Genomic DNA, 20,594 nt, shown 5'->3' with positions numbered 1-20,594 from the left:
CTAACCTGTTGAGCATTTCCAGCATTTTCTGTTTTTGTTATGTTTTATTATGTTAAAGCCATGATATAAGTATAAGTTATTGATGTTGTTTTATTTTAGATTGTCAGCATCTGCAGTATTTTGCTTTTGTCTCTCTAAACTGTTGTGTCTGCCTTCAGCTGCTGTACTTCTGATTGAAAATGGATATAATGGAATTGTGTATCTCTTCAGAAGAGGGACACATGAAGAATTTGGATATGCTGCTCTCTTCACAGCCCTTATTATTTACTACCTATTTTCTTGTTGGACAGCTGGTACTGCTATGGCATGTGGACTTGTCATACCAATGCTGTAAGAAGCATTTTACTTCTGTAAACCTGTCATATGGACATGCTTTCCAGTGTACTCTCTAATAAGGCCAACAAATAATTAACTGAGCAATCTACCTTTATGAGTTACTACTTTATTGCCAATGAAGACCCAACTCTTTCAACCTCCATAAACCTAAGCTCATCCAAAACTCTGCTGCCCATTTCCTATCTCACACCAGGTCCCATTCACCCATCACCCCTGTGCTGTCTGACCCACATTGGTTCCCAGTTAAGCAACACCTCTATTTTAAAAATCTCACCTTGTTTTTAGACCCCTCCATATCCTCACCCCTCCAGTTCTATAACTCTCTGATATAGCTGCATTCCTCCAATTGTTGCCTATTAAACATCTCTTTAATCACTCCACCATTGGCAACAATGCCTTCATGTGCCAAGGCCCAACATTCTGCAATTCCCTTCCTAAGCCTCTCAGCTTTCCTTAAACCCTCTGGAAGACATTCATTCTTGACCAAGTTTCTGGTCTTCTACTCTAATCTCTCATATGGCTTGGTGTCAAATTTTATTTGATAACACTCCTGTCAAGAGCTTGTGATTTCTTAGATTTTTAAAGGGGCTATGTAAATGCAAGTTGTTATTTTGCTGCTGTTGGTGTTAAAATAATAGATTTAAAAATTGGATATGGCCTGTGTCAATCTCTGATATGGCCTCTCATTACCCATGTCAATCTCTAATACAGCCAGTCTTTACTTAGGTCAATCTACGATACAGCCTGTCATTATTTATGTCAATTTCTGACACAGCCTGTCTTTACCAGTGTCAGTCTCTGATACAGCCTGTCTTTACCCATGTCAATCTCTGATACAGCCTGTCTTTACTTATGTCAATCTCTAATACAGCCTGTATATACTTATGTCAATCTCCGATAAAGCCTGTCTTTACTAATGTCAATATCTGATACAGCCCGTCTTTACCCGAGTCAATCCCTGATACAGCTTGTACTTACCTATGTCAATCTCTGATAGAGCTTGTCTTGACATATGTCAATCACTGAAACAGCATGTCTTTACCCGAGTCAATCCCTGATACAGCCTGTAGTTACCTATGTCAATCTCTGATACAGCCTGTCTATACCTATGTCAACCTCTGACACAGCCTGTTTTTTCTTATGTCAATCACTGACAGACTGCCTTAACTAATGTCAATCTCTGATACAGCCTGACTTTACTAATGTCAATCTCCAATATAGCCTGTTTTTATTTATGTCAATCTCTGACACAGGCTGTCTTTACCCGTGTCAATCTCTGATACAGCCTGACTTTACCCATGTCAATCTCTGATACAGCCCATCTTTATTTATGTCAATCTCTGATACAGCCTGTCTTTACTTATGTCAATCTCTGATACAGCCTCTCTTTACTTATGTCAATCACTGGTATAGCCGGCCTTTACTTATGTCAATCTTTGATAAAGCCTGTCTTTGCCCGTGTGAATCTCTGATACAGCCTGTCTTTACTTATGTCAATCTCTGACACAGCCTGTCTTTACTTATGTCAATCTCTGATAGAGCCTCTCTTTACTTACGTCAATCTCTGATACAGCCTGACTTTACTAATGTCAATCTCCGATATAGCCTGTTTTTATTTATGTCAATCTCTGATACAGGCTGTTTTTACCCGTGTCAATCTCTGGTACAGCCTGACTTTACCCATGTCAATCTCTGATACAGCCCATCTTTATTTATGTCAATCTCTGATACAGCCTGTCTTTACTTATGTCAATCTCTGATACAGCCTCTCTTTACTTATATCAATCTCTGATATAGCCTGTCTTTATTTATGTCCATCTCTAATACAGCCTGTCTTTATTTATGTCCATCTCTAATACAGCCTGTCTTTATGTATGTCAATCTCTAATATAGCCTGCCTTTACTTATGTCAATCTTTGATAAAGCCTGTCTTTGCCCGTGTGAATCTCTGATACAGCCTGTCTATACCTATGTCAACCTCTGACACAGCCTGTCTTTTCTTATGTCAATCACTGACAGACTGCCTTTACTAATGTCAATCTCTGATACAGCCTGACTTTACTAATGTCAATCTCCGATATAGCCTGTTTTTATTTATGTCAATCTCTGATACAGGCTGTTTTTACCCATGTCAATCTCTGGTACAGCCTGACTTTACCCATGTCAATCTCTGATACAGCCTATCTTTATTTATGTCAATCTCTGATACAGCCTGTCTTTACTTATGTCAATCTCTGATACAGCCCCTATTTACTTATATCAATCTCTGATACAGCCTGTCTTTATTTATGGCCATCTCTAATACAGCCTGTCTTTATTTATGTCAATCTCTAATATAGCCTGTCTTTACTTATGTCAATCTCTGATACAGCCTCTCTTTACTTATGTCAATCACTGGTATAGCCTGCCTTTACTTATGTCAATCTTTGATAAAGCCTGTCTTTGCCCGTGTGAATCTCTGATACAGCCTGTCTTTACTTATGTCAATCTCTGACACATCCTGTCTTTACCCGTGTCAGTCTCTGATACAGCCTGTCTTTACCCATGTCAATCTCTGCTACAGCCTGTCTTTACCCTGTCAATCTCTGATACAGCCTGTCTTTACTTATGTCAATCTCTAATACAGCCTGTATTAGCTTATGTCAATCTCCAATAAAGCCTGTTTTTACTTATGTCAATATCTGATACAACCCGTCTTTACCCATGCCAAACTCTGACAGCCTGTTTTTACATATGTCAATCTCTAAAACAGCATGTCTTTACCTGTGTCAATCCCTGATACAGCCTGTAGTTACCTATGTCAATCTCTGATACAGCCCGTCTTTACCTATGTCAATCTCTGAAAAAGCCTGTCTTTTCTTGCGTCAATCTCTGATACAGCCTGTCTTTACCCATGTCAATCTCTGAGACAGCCTATCTTTACTTATGTCAATCTCTAATACAGCCTGTGTTTACTTATGTCAATCCCTAATACAGCCTGTCTTTACTTATGTCAATCTCTGATACAGCCTGTCTTTACTTATGTCAATCTCTGATAGAGCCTCTCTTTACTTATGTCAATCTCTGATATAGCCTGTGCTTATTTATGTCAATCTCTAATACAGCCTGTCTTTATTTATGTCAATCTCTAATACAGCCTGTCTTTACTTATGTCAATCTCTGATACAGCCTCTCTTTACTTATGTCAATCACTGGTATAGCCTGCCTTTACTTATGTCAATCTTTGATAAAGCCTGTCTTTGCCCGTGTGAATCTCTGATACAGCCTGTCTTTACTTATGTCAATCTCTGACACAGCCTGTCTTTACTTATGTCAATCTCTGATAGAGCCTCTCTTTACTTACGTCAATCTCTGATACAGCCTGTCTTTATTTATGTCAATCTCTAATACAGCCTGTGTTTATTTATGTCAATATCTAATACTGCCTGTCTTTACTTATGTCAATCTCTGATACAGCCAGTCTTTATTTATGTCAATCCCTGATATAGCCTGTCTTTATTTATGTCAATCTCTAATACAGTCTGACTTTATTTATGTCAATCTCTAATACAGCCTGTCTTTACTTATGTCAATCTCTGATACAGCCTCTCTTTACTTATGTCAATTGCTGCTATAGCCTGCCTTTACTTATGTCAATCTCTGATAAAGCTTGTCTTTGCCTGTGTGAATCTTTGATACAGCCTGTCTTTACTTATGTCATTCTCCAACACAGACTGTCTTTACCCGTGTCAATCTCTGAAACAGCCTGCCTTTACCTATGTCAATCTCTGATACTGCCTGTCTTTATTTAGGTCAATCTCTGATACAGCCTGTCTTTATTTATGTCAATCTCTGATACAGCCTGTCGTTACCTAAGTGAATCTCTGAAACAGCCTGTCTTTACTTATGTCAGTCTCTGATACAGCCTGGCCTTTCTTCTGTCAATTGCCGATACAGCCTGTGTTTTCTTATGTCAATCTCGAACACAGACTGTCTTTACCCATGTCAATCTCTGAACAGCATGTCGTGACCTATGTCAATCTGTGATACAGCCTGTCTTTACCTATGTCAATCTCTGACACAGCCTGTCTTTACTTATGTCAATCTCTGATAAAGCCTATCTTTATCAATGTCAGTCTCAGATACAGCCTGTCTTTACTTATGTCAGTCTCTGATACAGCCTGTCTTTACTCATGTCAATCTCTGACACAGCCTGTCTTTACCTATGTCAATCTCTGAGAGCCTGTCTTAAATGATGTAATTCTCTAACACAGCCTGTCTTAATCTATGTCAATCTCTGATGCAGCCTGTCTTTACCCATTTCAATCTCTGATACAGCCTGTCTTTACCCATGTCAAGCTCTGATACAGCCTTTCTTTAGTTATGTCAATCTCTAATACAGCCTGTCTTTATTTATGGCAATCTCTAATACAGCCTGTCTTTACTTATGTCAATCTCTGATACAGCCTGTCTTTACTTATGTCCATCTCTGATATAGCCTGTCTTTACTTATGTCAATATCTGACACAGCCTGTCTTTTACCTGTGTCAATCTCTGATACAGACCGTCTTTACCCTGTCAATCTGTGATGCAGCCTGTCTTTATCCATGTCAGTCTCTGACACAGCCTATCTTTTCTTAAGTCAATCTCTGACACAGCCTGTCTTTACCCATGTCAATCAAAGATACAGCCTGTATTTAACTGTGCCAATCTCTGACACAGCCTGTTTTTACCTATGTCAATCTCTGACAGTCTGTCTTTACTTATGTCAATCTCTGATACAGCCTGTCTTTACCTATGTCAGTATCTGATACAGCCTGGCCTTTCTTCTGTCAATTGCCGATACAGCCTGTGTTTTCTTATGTCAATCTCGAACACAGACTGTCTTTACCCATGTCAATCTCTGACACAGCATGTCATGACCTATGTCAATCTGTGATACAGCCTGTCTTTACCTATGTCAATCTCTGACACAGCCTGTCTTTACTTATGTCAATCTCTGATACAGCCTATCCTTACTCATGACAATCTCTGATACAGCCTGTTTTTACCAGGGTCAATCTCTGATACAGCCTGCCTTTACCCATGTCAATGTTTGCTACAGCCTGTCTTTACTTATGACAATCTCTGACACAACCTGTCTGTACCCGTGTTAATCTCTGATACAGCCTGTCTTTACTTATGTCAATCTCCGATACAGCCTGTCGTTACCTATTTCAATCTCTGATACAGCCTGTCTTTAATTATGTCATTCGCTAACACAGCCTGTCCTTACGCATGTCAATCTCTGATACAGCCTGTCTTTACCTAAATGAATCTCTGATACTGCCTGTCTTTAATTATGTCAATCTCTGATACAATCTGCCCTTACCCGTGTCAATCTCTGATACAGCCTGTCTTTACGTATGTCAATCTCTGATACAGCCTGTTTTTGCGTGTGTCAATCTCTGATACAGCCTGTCTTTACCCATGTCAATCTCTGATACAGCCTGTCTTTATTTATGTCAATCTCTAATACAGCCTGTCTTTATGTATGTCAATCTCTAATACAGCTTGTCGTTACCTATGTCAATGGCTGATACAGCCTGCTTTTACCTATGTCAATCTCTGATACAGCCTGTCTTTACTTATATCAATCACTGATACAGCCTTGCTTTTCTTATGTCAATTTCGGACACAGACTGTCTTTACCCATGTCAATCTCTGATACAGCCTTGCTTTTCTTATGTCAATTTCGGACACAGACTGTCTTTACCCATGTCAATCTCTGATACAGCCGGACTTTACCTATGTCAATCTCTGCTACAGCCTGTCATTACCTATGTCAATCTCTGATACAGCCTATCTTTACCTAATTCAATCTCTGATACAGCCTGTCTTTACCCTGTCAATCTCTGATACAGCCTGTCTATATCCATGTCAGTCTCTGATACAGCCTGTCTTTTCTTATGTCAAACTTCAATACAGCCTGTCTTTTCTTCTGTCAATTTCGGACTCAGCCTGTCTTTATCTAAGTCAATCTCTGAGAGCCTGTTTTTTAGTTATGTCATTCTCTAACACAGCCTGTCTTTACTTGTGTCTATCCCTGATGCAGCCTGTCTTTACCTGTGTCAATCTCTGATACTGCCTGCCTTTACTTAAGTCAATCTCTACTACAGCCTGTCTTTATTTATGTTAATCTCTAATACAGCCTGTCTATACTTATGTCAATCTCTGATCTAGCCTGTCTTTACTTATTAAATCTCTGACACAGCCTGTCTTTACCCATGTCAATCTCTGATACAGCCTGTCTTTACCTATGTCAATCTCTGATAAGGCCTTTCTTTACTGATGTCAATCTCTGGTACAGCCTGTCTTTACCTATGTTAATCTCTGCTGCAGCCTGTCTTTACTTATGACAATCTCTGATACAGCCTGTCTTTACCCGTGTCAATCTCTGATACAGCCTGTCTTTACGCATGTCAATCTCCGATACAGTCTGTCTTTATTTATGTCAATCTCTGATACAGCCTGTCTTTAATTATGTCATTCGCTAACACAGCCTGTCCTTACGCATGTCAATCTCTGATACAGCCTGTCTTTACCGAAATGAATCTCTGATACTGCCTGTCTTTAATTATGTCAATCTCTGATACAATCTGCCCTTACCCGTGTCAATCTCTGATACAGCCTGTCTGTACCCATGTCAATCTCTGATACAGCCTTCCTTTACTTATATCAATCAGTGATACTGCCTGTCTTTACTTATGTCAATCTCTGATACAGCCTGTCTTTAGGTGTGTCAATCTCTGATACAGCCTGTCTTTACCCATGTCAATCTCTGATACAGCCTGTCTTTATTTATGTCAATCTCTAATACAGCCTGTCTTTATGTATGTCAATCTCTAATACAGCTTGTCGTTACCTATGTCAATGGCTGACACAGCCTGCTTTTACCTATGTCAACCTCTGATATAGCCTGTCTTTACTTATATCAATTACTGATACAGCCTGGCTTTTCTGATGTCAATTTTGGACACAGACAGTCTTTACCCATGTCAATCTCTGAAACAGCCGGACTTTACCTATGTCAATCTCTGCTACAGCCTGTCGTTACCTATGTCAATCTCTGATACAGCCTGTCTTTACCTAATTCAATCTCTGATACAGCCTGTCTTTACCCTGTCAATCTCTGATACAGCCTGTCTATATCCATGTCAGTCTCTGATACAGCCTGTCTTTTCTTATGTCAAACTTCGATAGAGCCTGTCTTTTCTTCTGTCAATTTCGGACTCAGCCTGTGTTTACCTATGTCAATCTCTGAGAGCCTGTTTTTTAGTTATGTCATTCTCTAACACAGCCTGTCTTTACCTGTGTCTATCTCTGATGCAGCCTGTCTTTACCTGTGTCAATCTCTGATACTGCCTGCCTTTACTTAAGTCAATCTCTACTACAGCCTGTCTTTATTTATGTTAATCTCTAATACAGCCTGTCTATACGTATGTCAATCTCTGATCTAGCCTGTCTTTACTTATTAAATCTCTGATACAGCCTGTCTTTACCTATGTCAATCTCTGATAGAGCCTTTCTTTACTGATGTCAATCTCTGGTACAGCCTGTCTTTACCTATGTTAATCTCAGCTGCAGCCTGTCTTTACTTATGACAATCTCTGATACAGCCTGTCTTTACCCGTGTCAATCTCTGATACAGCCTGTCTTTACTTATATCAATCTCTGATACTGCCTGTCTTTACTTATGCCAATCTCTGATATAGCCTGTCTTTACTTATGTGAATATCTGATACAGCCTGTCTTTATCCATGGAAATCTCTGATACAGCCTGTCTTTACCCATGTCAATCGCTGATACAGCCTGTCTTTACCCATATCAATCTTTGTTACAGCCTGTCTTTACTTATGTCAATCGCTGATACAGCTTGTTGTTAACTATGTCAATGGCTGATACAGCCTGCCTTTACCTATGTCAACCTCTGATACAGCCTGTCTTTACTTATATCAATTACTGATACAGCCTGGCTTTTCTTATGTCAATTTTGGACACAGACAGTCTTTACCCATGTCAATCACTGGTACAGCCTGTGTCTACTTATTTCAATCTCTGACACAACCTGTCTGTACCCGTGTCAATCTCTGATACAGCCTGTCTTTACTTATGTCAATCTCTGATACAGCCTGTCTTTATCCATGGAAATCTCTGATACAGCCTGTCTTTACCCATGTCAATCGCTGATACAGCCTGTCTTTACCCATATCAATCTTTGTTACAGCCTGTCTTTACTGATGTCAATCGCTGATACAGCTTGTTGTTAACTATGTCAATGGCTGATACAGCCTTCCTTTACCTATGTCAATCTCTGATACAGCCTGTCTTTACTTATATCAATTACTGATACAGCCTGGCTTTTCTTATGTCAATTTTGGACACAGACAGTCTTTACCCATGTCAATCACTGGTACTGCCTTTGTCTACTTATTTCAATCTCTGACACAACCTGTCTGTACCCGTGTCAATCTCTGATACAGCCTGTCTTTACTTATGTCAATCTCTGATACAGCCTGTCTTTACTTATGTCAATCTCCGATACAGCCTGTCTTTTCCTCTGTCAATCTCTGACACAGCCTGTCTTTCCACATATCAATCTCTGATACAGCCTGTATTTAACCATGTCAATCTCTGACACAGACTGTCTTTACCTATGTCAATCTCTGAGAGCCTGTCTTAAATGATGTCATTCTCTAACACAGCCTGTCTTAACGTATGTCAATCTCTGATGCAGCCTGTCTTTACCCATGTCAATCTCTGATACAGCCTGTCTTTACCCATGTCAAGCTCTGATACAGCCTTTCTTTAGTTATGTCAATCTCTAATACAGCCTGTCTTTATTTATGGCAATCTCTAATACAGCCTGTCTTTACTTATGTCAATCTCTGATATAGCCTGTCTTTACTTATGTCAAACTCTGACACAGCCTGTCTTTTACCTGTGCCAATCTCTGATACAGCCTGTCTTTACCCTGTCAATCTCTGATGCAGCCTGTCTTTACCTGTGTCATTATCTGATACTGCCTGTCTTTACTTATTTCAATCTCTACTACAGCCTGTCTTTATTTATGTTAATCTCTAATACAGCCTGTCTATACTTATGTCAATCTCTGATCTAGCCTGTCTTTACCTATTAAATCTCCGATACAGCCTGTCTTTACCTATGTCAATCTCTGATAGAGCCTTTCTTTACTGATGTCAATCTCTGGTACAGCCTGTCTTTACCTATGTTAATCTCAGCTGCAGCCTGTCTTTACTTATGACAATCTCTGATACAGCCTGTCTTTACCCGTGTCAATCGCTGATACAGCCTGTCTTTACCCATATCAATCTTTGTTACAGCCTGTCTTTACTTATGTCAATCTCTGATACAGCTTGTTGTTAACTATGTCAATGGCTGATACAGCCTGCCTTTACCTATGTCAACCTCTGATACAGCCTGTCTTTACTTATATCAATTACTGATACAGCCTGGCTTTTCGTATGTCAATTTTGGACACAGGCAGTCTTTACCCATGTCAATCACTGGAACAGACTGTCTTTACACATAGCAATCTCTGATACAGCCTGTATTTAACCATGTCAATCTCTGACACAGACTGTCTTTACCTATGTCAATCTCTGAGAGCCTGTCTTAAATGATGTCATTCTCTAACACAGCCTGTCTTAATGTATGTCAATCTCTGATGCAGCCTGTCTTTACTCATGTCAATCTCTGATACAGCCTGTCTTTACCCATGTCAAGCTCTGATACAGCCTTTCTTTAGTTATGTCAATCTCTAATACAGCCTGTCTTTATTTATGGCAATCTCTAATACAGCCTGTCATTACTTATGTCAATCTCTGATACAGCCTGTGTTTACTTATGTCAATCTCTGATATAGCCTGTCTTTACTTATGTCAAACTCTGACACAGCCTGTCTTTTACCTGTGTCAATCTCTGATACAGCCTGTCATTACCCTGTCAATCTCTGATACAGCCTGTCTTTACAGATGTCAATCTCTGGTGCAGCATGTCTTTACCCATGTTAATCTCTGCTGCAGCCTGTCTTTAGTTATGTCAATCTCTAATACAGCCTGTCTTTATTTATGGCAATCTCTAATACAGCCTGTCTTTACTTATGTCAATCTCTGATACAGCCTGTCTTTACTTATGTCAATCCCTGATATAGCCTGTCTTTACTTATGTCAAACTCTGACACAGCCTGTCTTTTACCTGTGTCAATCGCTGATACAGCCTGTCATTACCCTGTCAATCTCTGATACAGCCTGTCTTTACAGATGTCAATCTCTGGTGCAGCATGTCTTTACCCATGTTAATCTCTGCTGCAGCCTGTCTTTAGTTATGTCAATCTCTAATACAGCCTGTCTTTATTTATGGCAATCTCTAATACAGCCTGTCTTTACTTATGTCAAACTCTGACACAGCCTGTCTTTTACCTGTGTCAATCTCTGATACAGCCTGTCTTTACCCTGTCAATCTGTGATGCAGCCTGTCTTTACCTGTGTCAATATCTGATACTGCCTGTCTTTACTTAAGTCAATCTCTACTACAGCCTGTCTTTATTTATGTTAATCTCTAATACAGCCTGTCTATACTTATGTCAATCTCTGATCTAGGCTGTCTTTACTTATTAAATCTCTGACACAGCCTGTCTTTACCCATGTCAATCTCTGATACAGCCTGTCTTTACCTATGTCAATCTCTGATAGAGCCTTTCTTTACTGATGTCAATCTCTGGTACAGCCTGTCTTTACCCTGTTAATCTCTGCTGCAGCCTGTCATTACTTATGTCAATCTCTGATACAGCCTGTCTTTAGGTGTGTCAATCTCTGATACAGCCTGTCTTTACCCATGTCAATTTCTGATACAGCCTGTCTTTATTTATGTCAATCTCTAATACAGCCTGTCTTTATGTATGTCAATCTCTAATACAGCTTGTCGTTACCTATGTCAATGGCTGATACAGCCTGCTTTTACCTATGTCAACCTCTGATATAGCCTGTCTTTACTTATATCAATTTTTGATACAGCCTGGCTTCTCTTATGTCAATTTTGGACACAGACAGTCTTTACCCATGTCAATCTCTGAAACAGCCGGACTTTACCTATGTCAATCTCTGCTACGGCCTGTCGTTACCTATGTCAATCTCTGATACAGCCTGTCTTTACCTAATTCAATCTCTGATACAGCCTGCAGCCTGTCTTTACCCTGTCAATCTCTGATACAGCCTGTCTATATCCATGTCAGTCTCTGATACAGCCTGTCTTTTCTTATGTCAAACTTCAATACAGCCTGTCTTTTCTTCTGTCAATTTCAGACTCAGCCTGTGTTTACCTATGTCAATCTCTGAGAGCCTGTTTTTTAGTTATGTCATTCTCTAACACAGCCTGTCTTTACCTGTGTCTATCTCTGATGCAGCCTGTCTTTACCTGTGTCAATCTCTGATACTGCCTGCCTTTACTTAAGTCAAACTCTACTACAGCCTGTCTTTATTTATGTTAATCTCTAATACAGCCTGTCTATACGTATGTCAATCTCTGATCTAGCCTGTCTTTACTTATTAAATCTCTGATACAGCCTGTCTTTACCTATGTCAATCTCTGATAGAGCCTTTCTTTACTGATGTCAATCTCTGGTACAGCCTGTCTTTACCTATGTTAATCTCAGCTGCAGCCTGTCTTTACTTATGACAATCTCTGATACAGCCTGTCTTTACCCGTGTCAATCTCTGATACAGCCTGTCTTTACGCATGTCAATCTCTGATACAGCCTGTCTTTAATTATATCAATCTCTGATACTGCCTGTCTTTACTTATGCCAATCTCTGATATAGCCTGTCTTTACTTATGTGAATATCTGATACAGCCTGTCTTTATCCATGGAAATCTCTGATACAGCCTGTCTTTACCCATGTCAATCGCTGATACAGCCTGTCTTTACCCATATCAATCTTTGTTACAGCCTGTCTTTACTTATGTCAATTGCTGATACAGCTTGTTGTTAACTATGTCAATGGCTGATACAGCCTGCCTTTACCTATGTCAACCTCTGATACAGCCTGTCTTTACTTATATCAATTACTGATACAGCCTGGCTTTTCTTATGTCAATTTTGGACACAGACAGTCTTTACCCATGTCAGTCACTGGTACAGCCTGTGTCTACTTATTTCAATCTCTGACACAACCTGTCTGTACCCGTGTCAATCTCTGATACAGCCTGTCTTTACTTATGTCAATCTCTGATACAGCCTGTCTTTATCCATGGAAATCTCTGATACAGCCTGTCTTTACCCATGTCAATCGCTGATACAGCCTGTCTTTACCCATATCAATCTTTGTTACAGCCTGTCTTTACTTATGTCAATCGCTGATACAGCTTGTTGTTAACTATGTCAATGGCTGATACAGCCTTCCTTTACCTATGTCAATCTCTGATACAGCCTGTCTTTACTTATATCAATTACTGATACAGCCTGGCTTTTCTTATGTCAATTTTGGACACAGACAGTCTTTACCCATGTCAATCACTGGTACTGCCTGTGTCTATTTATTTCAATCTCTGACACAACCTGTCTGTACCCGTGTCAATCTCTGATACAGCCTGTCTTTACTTATGTCAATCTCTGATACAGCCTGTCTTTACTTATGTCAATCTCCGATACAGCCTGTCTTTTCCTCTGTCAATCTCTGACACAGCCTGTCTTTACACATAGCAATCTCTGATACAGCCTGTATTTAACCATGTCAATCTCTGACACAGCCTGTCTTTACCTATGTCAATCTCTGAGAGCCTGTCTTAAATGATGTCATTCTCTAACACAGCCTGTCTTAACATATGTCAATCTCTGATGCAGCCTGTCTTTACCCATGTCAATCTCTGATACAGCCTGTCTTTACCCATGTCAAGCTCTGATACAGCCTTTCTTTAGTTATGTCAATCTCTAATACAGCCTGTCTTTATTTATGGCAATCTCTGATATAGCCTGTCTTTACTTATGTCAAACTCTGACACAGCCTGTCTTTTACCTGTGTCAATCTCTGATACAGCCTGTCTTCACCCTGTCAATCTCTGATGCAGCCTGTCTTTACCTGTGTCATTATCTGATACTGCCTGCCTTTACTTAAGTCAATCTCTACTACAGCCTGTCTTTATTTATGTTAATCTCTAATACAGCCTGTCTATACTTATGTCAATCTCTGATCTAGGCTGTCTTTACTTATTAAATCTCTGACACAGCCTGTCTTTACCTATGTCAATCTCTGATAGAGCCATTCTTTACTGATGTCAATCTCTGCTACAGCCTGTCTTTACCTATGTTAATCTCTGCTGCAGCCTGTCTTTACTTATGTCAATCTCTGATACAGCCTGTCTTTACTTATGTCAATCTCTGATACAGCCTGTCTTTACTTATGTCAATCTCCGATACAGCCTGTCTTTTCCTCTGTCAATCTCTGACACAGCCTGTCTTTCCACATATCAATCTCTGATACAGCCTGTATTTAACCATGTCAATCTCTGACACAGACTGTCTTTACCTATGTCAATCTCTGAGAGCCTGTCTTAAATGATGTCATTCTCTAACACAGCCTGTCTTAACGTATGTCAATCTCTGATGCAGCCTGTCTTTACCCATGTCAATCTCTGATACAGCCTGTCTTTACCCATGTCAAGCTCTGATACAGCCTTTCTTTAGTTATGTCAATCTCTAATACAGCCTGTCTTTATTTATGGCAATCTCTAATACAGCCTGTCTTTACTTATGTCAATCTCTGATATAGCCTGTCTTTACTTATGTCAAACTCTGACACAGCCTGTCTTTTACCTGTGCCAATCTCTGATACAGCCTGTCTTTACCCTGTCAATCTCTGATGCAGCCTGTCTTTACCTGTGTCATTATCTGATACTGCCTGTCTTTACTTATTTCAATCTCTACTACAGCCTGTCTTTATTTATGTTAATCTCTAATACAGCCTGTCTATACTTATGTCAATCTCTGATCTAGCCTGTCTTTACCTATTAAATCTCCGATACAGCCTGTCTTTACCTATGTCAATCTCTGATAGAGCCTTTCTTTACTGATGTCAATCTCTGGTACAGCCTGTCTTTACCTATGTTAATCTCAGCTGCAGCCTGTCTTTACTTATGACAATCTCTGATACAGCCTGTCTTTACCCGTGTCAATCGCTGATACAGCCTGTCTTTACCCATATCAATCTTTGTTACAGCCTGTCTTTACTTATGTCAATCTCTGATACAGCTTGTTGTTAACTATGTCAATGGCTGATACAGCCTGCCTTTACCTATGTCAACCTCTGATACAGCCTGTCTTTACTTATATCAATTACTGATACAGCCTGGCTTTTCGTATGTCAATTTTGGACACAGGCAGTCTTTACCCATGTCAATCACTGGAACAGACTGTCTTTACACATAGCAATCTCTGATACAGCCTGTATTTAACCATGTCAATCTCTGACACAGACTGTCTTTACCTATGTCAATCTCTGAGAGCCTGTCTTAAATGATGTCATTCTCTAACACAGCCTGTCTTAATGTATGTCAATCTCTGATGCAGCCTGTCTTTACTCATGTCAATCTCTGATACAGCCTGTCTTTACCCATGTCAAGCTCTGATACAGCCTTTCTTTAGTTATGTCAATCTCTAATACAGCCTGTCTTTATTTATGGCAATCTCTAATACAGCCTGTCATTACTTATGTCAATCTCTGATACAGCCTGTGTTTACTTATGTCAATCTCTGATATAGCCTGTCTTTACTTATGTCAAACTCTGACACAGCCTGTCTTTTACCTGTGTCAATCTCTGATACAGCCTGTCATTACCCTGTCAATCTCTGATACAGCCTGTCTTTACAGATGTCAATCTCTGGTGCAGCATGTCTTTACCCATGTTAATCTCTGCTGCAGCCTGTCTTTAGTTATGTCAATCTCTAATACAGCCTGTCTTTATTTATGGCAATCTCTAATACAGCCTGTCTTTACTTATGTCAATCTCTGATACAGCCTGTCTTTACTTATGTCAATCCCTGATATAGCCTGTCTTTACTTATGTCAAACTCTGACACAGCCTGTCTTTTACCTGTGTCAATCGCTGATACAGCCTGTCATTACCCTGTCAATCTCTGATACAGCCTGTCTTTACAGATGTCAATCTCTGGTGCAGCATGTCTTTACCCATGTTAATCTCTGCTGCAGCCTGTCTTTAGTTATGTCAATCTCTAATACAGCCTGTCTTTATTTATGGCAATCTCTAATACAGCCTGTCTTTACTTATGTCAAACTCTGACACAGCCTGTCTTTTACCTGTGTCAATCTCTGATACAGCCTGTCTTTACCCTGTCAATCTGTGATGCAGCCTGTCTTTACCTGTGTCAATATCTGATACTGCCTGTCTTTACTTAAGTCAATCTCTACTACAGCCTGTCTTTATTTATGTTAATCTCTAATACAGCCTGTCTATACTTATGTCAATCTCTGATCTAGGCTGTCTTTACTTATTAAATCTCTGACACAGCCTGTCTTTACCCATGTCAATCTCTGATACAGCCTGTCTTTACCTATGTCAATCTCTGATAGAGCCTTTCTTTACTGATGTCAATCTCTGGTACAGCCTGTCTTTACCCTGTTAATCTCTGCTGCAGCCTGTCATTACTTATGTCAATCTCTGATACAGCCTGTCTTTAGGTGTGTCAATCTCTGATACAGCCTGTCTTTACCCATGTCAATTTCTGATACAGCCTGTCTTTATTTATGTCAATCTCTAATACAGCCTGTCTTTATGTATGTCAATCTCTAATACAGCTTGTCGTTACCTATGTCAATGGCTGATACAGCCTGCTTTTACCTATGTCAACCTCTGATATAGCCTGTCTTTACTTATATCAATTTTTGATACAGCCTGGCTTCTCTTATGTCAATTTTGGACACAGACAGTCTTTACCCATGTCAATCTCTGAAACAGCCGGACTTTACCTATGTCAATCTCTGCTACGGCCTGTCGTTACCTATGTCAATCTCTGATACAGCCTGTCTTTACCTAATTCAATCTCTGATACAGCCTGCAGCCTGTCTTTACCCTGTCAATCTCTGATACAGCCTGTCTATATCCATGTCAGTCTCTGATACAGCCTGTCTTTTCTTATGTCAAACTTCAATACAGCCTGTCTTTTCTTCTGTCAATTTCAGACTCAGCCTGTGTTTACCTATGTCAATCTCTGAGAGCCTGTTTTTTAGTTATGTCATTCTCTAACACAGCCTGTCTTTACCTGTGTCTATCTCTGATGCAGCCTGTCTTTACCTGTGTCAATCTCTGATACTGCCTGCCTTTACTTAAGTCAAACTCTACTACAGCCTGTCTTTATTTATGTTAATCTCTAATACAGCCTGTCTATACGTATGTCAATCTCTGATCTAGCCTGTCTTTACTTATTAAATCTCTGATACAGCCTGTCTTTACCTATGTCAATCTCTGATAGAGCCTTTCTTTACTGATGTCAATCTCTGGTACAGCCTGTCTTTACCTATGTTAATCTCAGCTGCAGCCTGTCTTTACTTATGACAATCTCTGATACAGCCTGTCTTTACCCGTGTCAATCTCTGATACAGCCTGTCTTTACGCATGTCAATCTCTGATACAGCCTGTCTTTAATTATATCAATCTCTGATACTGCCTGTCTTTACTTATGCCAATCTCTGATATAGCCTGTCTTTACTTATGTGAATATCTGATACAGCCTGTCTTTATCCATGGAAATCTCTGATACAGCCTGTCTTTACCCATGTCAATCGCTGATACAGCCTGTCTTTACCCATATCAATCTTTGTTACAGCCTGTCTTTACTTATGTCAATTGCTGATACAGCTTGTTGTTAACTATGTCAATGGCTGATACAGCCTGCCTTTACCTATGTCAACCTCTGATACAGCCTGTCTTTACTTATATCAATTACTGATACAGCCTGGCTTTTCTTATGTCAATTTTGGACACAGACAGTCTTTACCCATGTCAGTCACTGGTACAGCCTGTGTCTACTTATTTCAATCTCTGACACAACCTGTCTGTACCCGTGTCAATCTCTGATACAGCCTGTCTTTACTTATGTCAATCTCTGATACAGCCTGTCTTTATCCATGGAAATCTCTGATACAGCCTGTCTTTACCCATGTCAATCGCTGATACAGCCTGTCTTTACCCATATCAATCTTTGTTACAGCCTGTCTTTACTTATGTCAATCGCTGATACAGCTTGTTGTTAACTATGTCAATGGCTGATACAGCCTTCCTTTACCTATGTCAATCTCTGATACAGCCTGTCTTTACTTATATCAATTACTGATACAGCCTGGCTTTTCTTATGTCAATTTTGGACACAGACAGTCTTTACCCATGTCAATCACTGGTACTGCCTTTGTCTACTTATTTCAATCTCTGACACAACCTGTCTGTACCCGTGTCAATCTCTGATACAGCCTGTCTTTACTTATGTCAATCTCTGATACAGCCTGTCTTTACTTATGTCAATCTCCGATACAGCCTGTCTTTTCCTCTGTCAATCTCTGACACAGCCTGTCTTTACACATAGCAATCTCTGATACAGCCTGTATTTAACCATGTCAATCTCTGACACAGCCTGTCTTTACCTATGTCAATCTCTGAGAGCCTGTCTTAAATGATGTCATTCTCTAACACAGCCTGTCTTAACATATGTCAATCTCTGATGCAGCCTGTCTTTACCCATGTCAATCTCTGATACAGCCTGTCTTTACCCATGTCAAGCTCTGATACAGCCTTTCTTTAGTTATGTCAATCTCTAATACAGCCTGTCTTTATTTATGGCAATCTCTGATATAGCCTGTCTTTACTTATGTCAAACTCTGACACAGCCTGTCTTTTACCTGTGTCAATCTCTGATACAGCCTGTCTTCACCCTGTCAATCTCTGATGCAGCCTGTCTTTACCTGTGTCATTATCTGATACTGCCTGCCTTTACTTAAGTCAATCTCTACTACAGCCTGTCTTTATTTATGTTAATCTCTAATACAGCCTGTCTATACTTATGTCAATCTCTGATCTAGGCTGTCTTTACTTATTAAATCTCTGACACAGACTGTCTTTACCTATGTCAATCTCTGATAGAGCCATTCTTTACTGATGTCAATCTCTGCTACAGCCTGTCTTTACCTATGTTAATCTCTGCTGCAGCCTGTCTTTACTTATGTCAATCTCTGATACAGCCTGTCTTTAAGTGTGTCAATCTCTGATACAGCCTGTCTTTACCCATGTCACTCACTGGTACAGCCTGTGTCTACTTATTTCAATCTCTGACACAACCTGTCTGTACCCGTGTCAATCTCTGATACAGCCTGTCTTTACTTATGTCAATCTCTGATACAGCCTGTTTTTACTTATATCAATCTCTGATACTGCCTGTCTTTACTTATGTCAACCTCCGACACAGCCTGTCTTCATTTATGTCAATCTCTAATACAGCCTGTCTTTATGTATGTCAATCTCTAATACAGCTTGTCGTTACCTATGTCAATGGCTGACACAGTCTGCTTTTACCTATGTCAACCTCTGATACAGCCTGTCTTTACTTATATCAATTACTGATACAGCCTGGCTTCTCTTATGTCAATTTTGGACACAGACAGTCTTTACCCATGTCAATCTCTGAAACAGCCGGACTTTACCTATGTCAATCTCTGCTACAGCCTGTCGTTACCTATGTCAATCTCTGATACAGCCTGTCTTTACCTAATTCAATCTCTGATACAGCCTGTCTTTACCCTGTCAATCTCTGATACAGCCTGTCTATATCCATGTCAGTCTCTGATACAGCCTGTCTTTTCTTATGTCAAACTTCGATACAGCCTGTCTTTTCTTCTGTCAATTTTGGACTCAGCCTGTCTTTACCTATGTCAATCTCTGAGAGCCTGTTTTTTAGTTATGTCATTCTCTAACACAGCCTGTCTTTACCTGTGTCTATCTCTGATGCAGCCTGTCTTTACCTGTGTCAATCTCTGATACTGCCTGCCTTTACTTAAGTCAATCTCTACTACAGCCTCTCTTTATTTATGTTAATCTCTAATACAGCCTGTCTATACGTATGTCAATCTCTGATCTAGCCTGTCTTTACTTATTAAATCTCTGATACAGCCTGTCTTTACCTATGTCAATCTCTGATAGAGCCTTTCTTTACTGATGTCAATCTCTGGTACAGCCTGTCTTTACCTATGTTAATCTCTGCTGCAGCCTGTCTTTACTTATGACAATCTCTGATACAGCCTGTCTTTACCCGTGTCAATCTCTGATACAGCCTGTCTTTACGAATGTCAATCTCTGATACAGCCTGTCTTTACTTATATCAATCTCTGATACTGCCTGTCTTTACTTATGTCAATCTCCGATACAGCCTGTCTTTTCCTCTGTCAATCTCTGACACAGCCTGTCTTTACACATAGCAATCTCTGATACAGCCTGTATTTAACCGTGTCAATCTCTGACACAGCCTGTCTTTACCTATGTCAATCTCTGAGAGCCTGTCTTAATTGATGTCATTCTCTAACACAGCCTGTCTTAATGTATGTCAATCTCTGATGCAGCCTGTCTTTACCTATGTCAATCTCTGATAGAGCCTTTCTTTACTGATGTCAATCTCTGGTACAGCCTGTCTTTACCTATGTTAATCTCTGCTGCAGCCTGTCTTTACTTATGTCAATCTCTGATACAGCCTGTCTTTAGGTGTGTCAATCTCTGATACAGCATGTCTTTACCCATGTCAATCTCTGATACAGCCTGTCTTTATTTATGTCAATCTCTAATACACCCTGTCTTTATGTATGTCAATCTCTAATACAGCTTGTTGTTACCTATGTCAATGGCTGACACAGCCTGTCTTTACCCTGTCAATCTCTGATACAGCCTGTCTTTACTTATATCAATCAGTGATACTGCCTGTCTTTACTTATGTCAATCTCTGATACAGCCTGTCCTTACGTGTGTCAATCTCTGATACAGCCTGTCTTTACCCATGTCAATCTCTGATACAGCCTGTCTTTACTTATATCAATCAGTGATACTGCCTGTCTTTACTTATGTCAATCTCTGATACAGCCTGTCTTTACGTGTGTTAATCTCTGATACAGCCTGTCTTTACCCATGTCAATCTCTGATACAGCCTGTCTTTATTTATGTCAATCTCTAATACA

At 39.9% G+C, this 20,594-nt stretch overlaps 1 protein-coding gene across 1 annotated transcript in view; it reads left to right on the top strand.

Annotated features, from left to right (window-relative positions):
- Positions 1-20,594, top strand: part of LOC121278820 (chloride channel protein C-like) — a 320,150-nt gene that overhangs the window by 53,634 nt on the left and 245,922 nt on the right. The window contains exon 10 of the mRNA XM_041189274.1: positions 159-330. Within this exon, the coding sequence (XP_041045208.1) occupies positions 159-330 (172 nt within the window). The remainder of the gene's footprint in view (positions 1-158; positions 331-20,594) is intronic.

This window comes from Carcharodon carcharias, chromosome 6 (genome assembly GCF_017639515.1).
Source record: "Carcharodon carcharias isolate sCarCar2 chromosome 6, sCarCar2.pri, whole genome shotgun sequence".
In the NCBI taxonomy this organism is placed as follows: Eukaryota; Metazoa; Chordata; class Chondrichthyes; order Lamniformes; family Lamnidae; genus Carcharodon; species Carcharodon carcharias.
This window is presented reverse-complemented; position numbering and strand designations above follow the sequence as displayed.